The following is an 8,143-nucleotide window of genomic DNA, read 5'->3' as shown; positions in this document are numbered from 1 at the left end:
CCACATTCTTGCAGAAATATTCGCCATACCTTCATCTCTATTTAATACTAATTAAATTAATTAGGAGTGAACCAGATTACTAAGCAGTAACTACCAGGACCACATCCTACAAATAACACACATATTGAAGGAAAAGAACAATGTTTCTGTAAAGAAAAAGTTTCAAACAAATGAAGAATTATAGACAACAGAAGATTATTTTAGTAATTTGACACAATTTTGGAAAAGAGAAACATAGAAAGATTGGTCCAGTGAGAAATAAATTACTGAGGAAGTCTAGGCCTAACCTCATTTACTATGTAATTAAGTATTCCTGTAATTGTGAAGGAAAGAAGTTCAGACAGAAATCAACAGCAACTGGTCAATGAAAAACAGCATAAGTACACTTTAGATGTCATACTTTCTAATCAGTCATGTTTACTTTATGTTGCCTTTCCTGCTCTTGTTCCTGGTTGCTTATACATAGCTTTGAAAAGTCACTGGTAGTATAGTACGTGTTTACAAGTCTGTGTGTGTGTTGTGTATGTATATAAATATATATATACATAGAGAGAGAGAGAACACAGATGGAACAAGTTATCGGGTCAAATGTATTACTTATTTACTATTTCTTGATCATGATTACCTTAATCCATTAGAAATAATGTGGCTTTTCTTCAACTTCGTGCTTGGAAGTCTGCTGTAAAAGTATTATCTTCTAGTGCCTTTATCACACAAATCCACATGCATGAACATGAATTCAACCACATTACTGGCTGCTCATATGAGCACTGATCAATAAGGAGCAGCATATCACAGACCAGTCCTCATTCATAGTCAGCAATAAATGATGAACTATTTTGAGACTTTGCAGTTATATACTGATACTATTTGTAGACTGTGTGAAATATCTTGCTATTAAGTCTTAACTTGAGCGCAAAACAATTTGACATCTAACTTTATTTGTATCAGTTAGTATTCAACTTGCAAAACTCAAACATTACATGAAAAATTTTAAGCCCTGAAGAAGTCTTTTTTGACTATGTTATTAAAAACTATTATACATCTTGGAAGATTATAAACATCAAGGGCAAGTGAATAACAGAAAGGAAGTCAGATTACCAAAATAACCAAATATATTTACAGCTCAGAAATAAATGTACCTTACTCTATGTTGACATTGATAAAACCAAGCTCTTTCTCATTTTCATTTTAGACTTGTACATCAACTTATAACTCATCACTTAAAGTAAGTGTGAGATTTAAAGAAAATTATTTTTGTGTATTTAACCTACATAACTTCTCTCTCTCTCTTTGAAAATAAATTTAGATCATTATTCTCTAAAGTTTACATTTGTTCTTCATACTTCACTAAAACTTTACATCTATTGGTAAAATTAATTTGAATTAAAAATTATTTGAGATACTTATTTGGTTGTTCACCTGAATGTCACCTTATACACATAATAGATTAAATTACTAGGTCAGGGAACCCTAAGGTTTGGGTATAGCCACCCACAATGTTTAACTGTGGACCAGGTAAAAAGCAACCAGCAAGCAGCACCTGGAGTTCCTACTTTTAGCCAAATAACACAATTGAATATTAATATAATAATGCAACCACAGCTGACAGAACAAAGTGTATTTGGTAGCACCACATCTCAAATCTGAGATTCTTGGATTCCCAGTCTAATACGTTAACCAATAAGCCATGCTTGAACCTACACTGGTAGATACAATGGGCTGGATAAAAGAAAAAATAACAATAATGTGGTGTTTTTTTCCATTTCAGATGTAGAACATTGTTTTTTACCAGTGAACATATACAACTGAAATAAGTTGCAGTTTGAGGTGATCCACTGTTTTGAGAGTGAATAAAATCTTATTTGGTGTTACCATTTACTTCTGTAGGAAAATGAATCATAATAAACGGTGTCATTTCAATATACCTTTGTCCTTTGTATAATCACAAGAGCATAACTCAGTGTCCAAATAAAAAAATGATGCCTATACAAGAACTATGTATATAGTGTTAAGTCTTAAAGATGCTTTTATACAATATATTTTCTATTTTGTAACAGCATCTATAAGACTTATCACTGTTTTTTATTAAGTACAATAGAAAAAGTTCTGACAGTACTGAACACTAAAAACAATACAAAACTCACCTTAATTTCCCTTCCACACAAACTCTACCATTTTTCAGTGGACGCAATATCCAGTCTCTGAGTGCTCTCCAACTTCTTTTCGTCTTTGGAATTCTGAAAGCATTTATGAATCAAAAACTAAAAATTACACATTTAGCATACATTCATATTACCATTAAAAAAAAATACTAACATTAGTTACATATGGTTTAAATGTACTGAGTAAAACATACCTGCATTTCCTTTGAGGTACTTGAAGACTGACATTCTATAGCTTTATCATTAAATGATATTACAGAAAGTTCTGTGACACTCTCCGGTTCATGCCCTAATTGTCCTCCATTCTTTGCCATTTTTTGATAATTTTGTCTTATGTTCTTCAAAATACTAAGATAGTCATTCGCATTTTCTTTACTTTCTGTACTATTTGTGTTGTTATTGAAAGTAATTTTATGTTGTTTTTCATTTTCTCTGTTCTTACTGTTATCTACAAGAATATCTCTTTCATTGTCTACACTGTAGTCTTCTTTAAGATTTCTAGATTTTGTCAGCTCAAAATGTTTCTTTTGTGTTGTTGAACTTGAGTAACTTGAATTTTTTTTCTTTTCTTTCAGTATTTTGGCTTCAGCTAAATTTTCTCCATTTGAATTACTTTCATCAGTTCTTTCACTCCTGGTTGTTTCCACTGTGTTGCTTATTATACTAATAAAATCATAGTTCTTCTGTTTATTTGAAGCAGTTTGATTACTTTTATCTTCCTTATAATGTCCCAGTCCTGAAAACATTTCTGTTTTACAATGTTCTTCTAAATTATTTTTATCAACCTGTCTTGAAGGATGATGGATAAGGTTATCAGTGTTCTGATTAAAATTATTTTCCATATATTCTTCGATTTCAGCTTGATCAACTAAACTGCTTGAATTATCAACTTCCAGATGATTCTTTTGGGTTAAATCACTATCTGCTAAAGCTGTTGATGAAACAACCTGGTCAATCCCAACTAATGAACTGGAACAAACATCATTTTTTGACCTTCTCAAAGAAGCTAAATGCTGTACTTTTAAAACCATTGACATGGGAGAGGGAACACCTTTTCTTGCATAAGAAGATGAAAATACAGTATTTGAAAAAAGAGAGGATGAATCAGATGTGTTATCTTCAGAATATAAACTTCGCCTTGATGGTAAAACTAAAGGAGGAGGTGGAGGAACCATACGACGATATGCCTATAGAAGGAAAATAATATTTTTACACATTATTTGCTTAACCCAAAAAAAAGTGAACAGAAAATCTAATAACAGATTGTTAGAAAACAAATTTATATAAACTAATATCTAAGACATATCTATGTTTCTCTCAGTCTAAAACTGTGAGCTATGGAAATAAGTAAGAAATGCAGAGAAAGAAAGCCTCACACAAGTACTAGCTAATGTTAACATTTTCCAACACTGAAAATGAATTTCCAATAGATAACTCTTCTCACATATTAAAAAAATGTGAATTTAGGTCGGAACCTCAAGGCTAGTGGCAAGCCAAAAAACAAAATTGCCCATATAGAGGGCAGCACAGAATTGGGAAAAGCCAATTGCAATAGCTGCACTGTAGCAGGAAAATGAGAAAATAACAACCATCCACCACTAGGAGCGCAACACACCCATCCTAAGGCAGTTGACTTCCTCTACACTGATTATTCAATCATCACTTTGAGATTTGGCAAGAAAAGATGCACCAAGAAAAGTGGGAAGAAGTGTAAGAAGAGGTATCTATCTAAAACACATTTTCAGTGGTGGAAGTTATAATTTTCCTATATATCCAAAAACTTACAGTATTTGAAACTCCACCAACAAGAGGGCAACATACTCTCTTGACACATGTGACTCCCTCTATTCAATTCTACCAAACTATCACTTCAAATTTTGGCAGAAAATGGAAGCACCGGTTTTCAGTGGGGAGGAAAGGTAGAAAGTGTGAGTAAGTACCTATCAAAAATACATCTTCAGTATAGGAAAATTATAACTTCCAATATGGTACATTATCACCGCTCACATAAATAGCTAGAATCCCACATTGAATAAGTAGAGGGTTTGGTGCGAGGGAACGAAAGATGCATCCTTCGAAAACATCCGAAGGACACATTCCAAGAGGAAATCTTCAGCATCAAAGATCTGATGTGAGAGACCACACCACTTCTGAACCAGGTATACTCTTCACTCATCATGGAAGGATGTTGCATATATCAGCAGAAAAATGGAGGAGCCCATCCAAGCGGGAGAGAACTGTGGCAGGATAGGGATCCGAGTCATACAATATTTATGAAACTCAATCCCAAAAAACCTAAAAGTGGATAAGATTAGGTGTCCCTAGGTGTAGAGTTGCTAGGGCTCACAGACTGTACATGGCAAGTAAACTACATCCAAAACCCATGTTGCTAGGAATCAACATCCAGATGGGGCAGGATGAAAATCATACAGTCAGTAAGTCAACTACAATCCAAAACCTGGTCACTGGGTACAGACATCCATGTGGGAGTAGGAAAAAAGATCATACCAGTGGCAAGTCAACTACAATCCAACACCCAGCCATCTGGTGGGAGTAGGAGAGAGAATCATACTGCCTTCACCTCAAGTTCATGAGACCAGAGGGAATCTCGTACCCCCTGACCCATGAACGGGGCACATGATAATGTGAGAAATTGATTGAGTGATCCGGGAACCCGACATCTGACATTGAAAAGATGTCTGGTTAATGTAAACCATCTCACTCAAATTTTTAAATTGACAGGAAACACTCCAAGCGCAGTAATATCCCCAGAATAATAAGAACATCAAGGGATAGTGGAAGGGGAAAACCATAGTAATCTGCAAGTACTTCTACCATGACCCACAACACGGATAGAGTAACAAGAGTATAAATGAGTGATGGAATAGAGACATCTGTAATACACGTGTGAGGACTTTTGTTGATTGGTTCAGCTCTAAATCCAAAACCCAGCCACTGGGAACTGACATCCACGTGGAGGTAGGATGAGGGGGTCCCAACCGAAGGGGTGGACTGCAATTTGGAAGGCTCACTCCCATGTTATAGAGTGGAGGGTATCACATCATCTACACCAGCAAAACACTACCACCCTACTCTCAACTGAATAGTTTTATAATCATTTATATATATTATTTGTATTTCATTAACACATTCAGGAAAATGCCTCCACGGTTCACCACCCCAGCAACAGGATCTGAGCTATTAAAGAATACTTGGTCAGGCACCACCCACCACAGAGCGGGATCCAAAAAGAAAAAGAGAGACATGCCCATAAAAAAGAAGAGAGGTATATATATATATATCTGTACTAAAAGTTAACTTACCCAGTCACAGGTCTCATGAAAGAGTGAAGGATGGAACACTGACAAGGAAAAAACAGCAACCCAAAGCAGAGAATGGAAGACAAACGTATCAAATGTGGACCTAGTGCTTGACACATGAAGTACCTCCAACAGGTGGCAGGGTAGACTTAAAGGGATTGGATGACTGGAGTGAAGACACAAGGAAGTGATGATGGGAAAAAGGAAACATGGAAATAGATTCACAATCCAAACCCAATGGGTATGGGAGGATGAAAAAAATCACAGACAAAGAAGTGGAGTATGGGGAAGAAACGTGGGAAATGGATTTAAAAGAAAAAAGCATTGAAAACAATGAAGCAACCCACAATATATACTGAACAGAGAAGGTCATCTGGATTCCACTGAGAAGTGTGGAAGATGGTAAGAAACAAAAAAGTTGAAAGAAATATACCACATAAGCAACTAAAATGCAAGTTAATAAAATCTATCAAGAACAAATGAAACAAATTGAGCCAAAATAGCCGATAAAACCAAAGCAGTGCTGGCCAGGAAAGATCAACCAGAAAGACTTGAACCGGAATGACATGGACGCACAAAATTTTGGGAAAGAAGACTGATGGAATGAGAAAAAACTAATATAAACCTGTCTGAACTTAATGACAGCCAGGGCAATTGGATGATGAACCAGAGACCAAAAACAAAAGAGGTAACAAACTGTAAGTAATAAGATTCAAAAACTTCATGCGGAAGAGTACTCCACAGGAGGCAGAGCCACCAAAAATTAGAAGGATTGAGAGGTCACTCCTTGGGAGAAAGTGTCAGAATTGGAAAATCAATTCACAATAGGGACAAAGCACCTAGAACACGACCCTCCAGGAGATGTATGTCATGTGAGTAGGTTCAAAAAAATGAAATCCACTGTTTACCTTAAAGGGAAAAAGAAGGAGCATCCCCATGGTGAGTGATATAAGCCACTACCATCAAAAAGTTGAAATAAAACAAGATCATTCAAGCCAGACAAGAAGAGCATGAAGGTGTGAAGGGGAAATAACCTTTTGACTGGAGACAATTATCCTGAAGCCTCCTACTGATAGAACCACACCCTTCACTTTTGTAAATGAGCATCAGAGAAGAGAAACAATCCAGAAGAGGGGGAGGAAGCAGCAAACCCAATATTGTGGAGGATATGTTGAACTATCAACACATATGGACGAAGAAGGAAGGATGAAAATTAAGAGAAAATCCCAAAGTAAAGGCTGAGATAACATAAAACACCTTTGCATGCATCATAGCAGGAGAATGGATGGTCCTGATGGAGGGAGTGTTTTAAAATACACACCTCAAAGAGACTAGACTGTGAGGTATGTAACAGGAAAAACTTAACCAACTGGAAAATCCAACTACTAAAGCCGACCATGGAAGGAGTAGAAGAGTATGTTAAGACTAACTCTGTGTGAAAGGAGCTGACCAAAGCTAGACATCCAATGAATGGTGTTGGTAAAATTCCCCAAATGTGGAAATCGGGTAAAATGCAGACCGCCCCACAAAAAGCAAATGGAACCAAAACAAGTCCAAATTTCAAGCCACGAAACTGGTACCTAATCATGTGGGGAAAAAATCAAAAATAAGAACATGTACTGTGGGCATTGTCAGTCTGCAGAAACAGCCTACCCAGATGTGATCAAAGACAACATATTAAAACAGGGAAGACCCAAGAAGTGATTGAGGTGAGACCAATTGATCCAGAACTCCGATGAGCATAGAGCACACCAGACAAATGAAAAAACCCCATAGGTAAGACATGTAAAGGACAAACAGATGTCAAACATATAAAATGAATAAAGATGATGATATCTCAAACTGAAACAAAAGAGCAACTAAAAAAAAATTAATATAGCATGTGATGCTAAATGTACAGCAGTAGCCCCAAAAAATGGATCGATGCAGAAAAAGAACCAACCATAAGACCCTATTAGCAGTGGATGGTAAACAAACAGCAGTGTCCCACCCTATAAGATCCTAAAAGCAAAGAAGCCACGTGTGGATGAAATAAGGAAGAGGTATCCCACAAAAATCCCTAAATATAAATGGAACACCAAAGAAAGAAGATGGAAGGTAAACATGAACTGTAATAATGTTGATGGGGTAAAATGATGCTAAGGAAAAACTAGGTAGGGGATAAAATGGATAAGATTAACAGATATGCAAATGACATAAAATCAGGAACAAAATCTGTCTGATGGTAAGCTAAGGCAAAAAGAATTAAAGCTTGCAAGTACTCACTCTCAAAAGAGAGACAAAAGGATCATCATCAAACAATGTCATGAGAAGGGGAAAATAGTGTGAAATGTGTCTAAAAAATAACTGAGATAAGATTAGCTGATTCTGCAGTAGAGGCCTGGAAGGCAATCCATGAAAAGGTGAGGGAAAACTGACAAAAGCTAGGTCATCTAAAAATAGGTTCAGCTGTTATAGAAGGAAGGCGAGGAATATTAGGAGTGGGTAAGGTTGACCCCAGCCCCATTGGCTCTCAAAAAATAAATTAATGGTAAAAAAGTATAAATTAAACAAAATCAATGATAAGAAATACAAACTAGAAAGAAAGACGAAAATGAAATAATCAATATAGTGGAAATGTTAAGAAATTGTGTAGTGAAGAAAACATGTATGTAATGT

General features: G+C 36.0%; 1 protein-coding gene across 2 annotated transcripts in view; it reads right to left on the bottom strand.

The window, feature by feature from the left end:
- Positions 1-8,143, bottom strand: part of LOC106461290 (general transcription factor 3C polypeptide 5-like) — a 20,040-nt gene that overhangs the window by 1,675 nt on the left and 10,222 nt on the right. For both annotated transcript variants that reach the window (XM_013921106.2, XM_022388157.1), the window contains exons 3-4: positions 2,360-3,352; positions 2,148-2,240 (exon numbers count right to left, since the gene is read on the bottom strand). In XM_013921106.2, the coding sequence (XP_013776560.1) occupies positions 2,172-2,240; positions 2,360-3,352 (1,062 nt within the window). In that variant the 3' untranslated portion in view covers positions 2,148-2,171. The remainder of the gene's footprint in view (positions 1-2,147; positions 2,241-2,359; positions 3,353-8,143) is intronic.

The sequence above is a fragment of the Limulus polyphemus genome, unplaced genomic scaffold (assembly GCF_000517525.1).
Source record: "Limulus polyphemus unplaced genomic scaffold, Limulus_polyphemus-2.1.2 Scaffold927, whole genome shotgun sequence".
In the NCBI taxonomy this organism is placed as follows: Eukaryota; Metazoa; Arthropoda; class Merostomata; order Xiphosura; family Limulidae; genus Limulus; species Limulus polyphemus.
The sequence above is the reverse complement of the archived record's forward strand: the minus strand, read 5'-3'. Positions and strand labels throughout refer to the sequence as shown.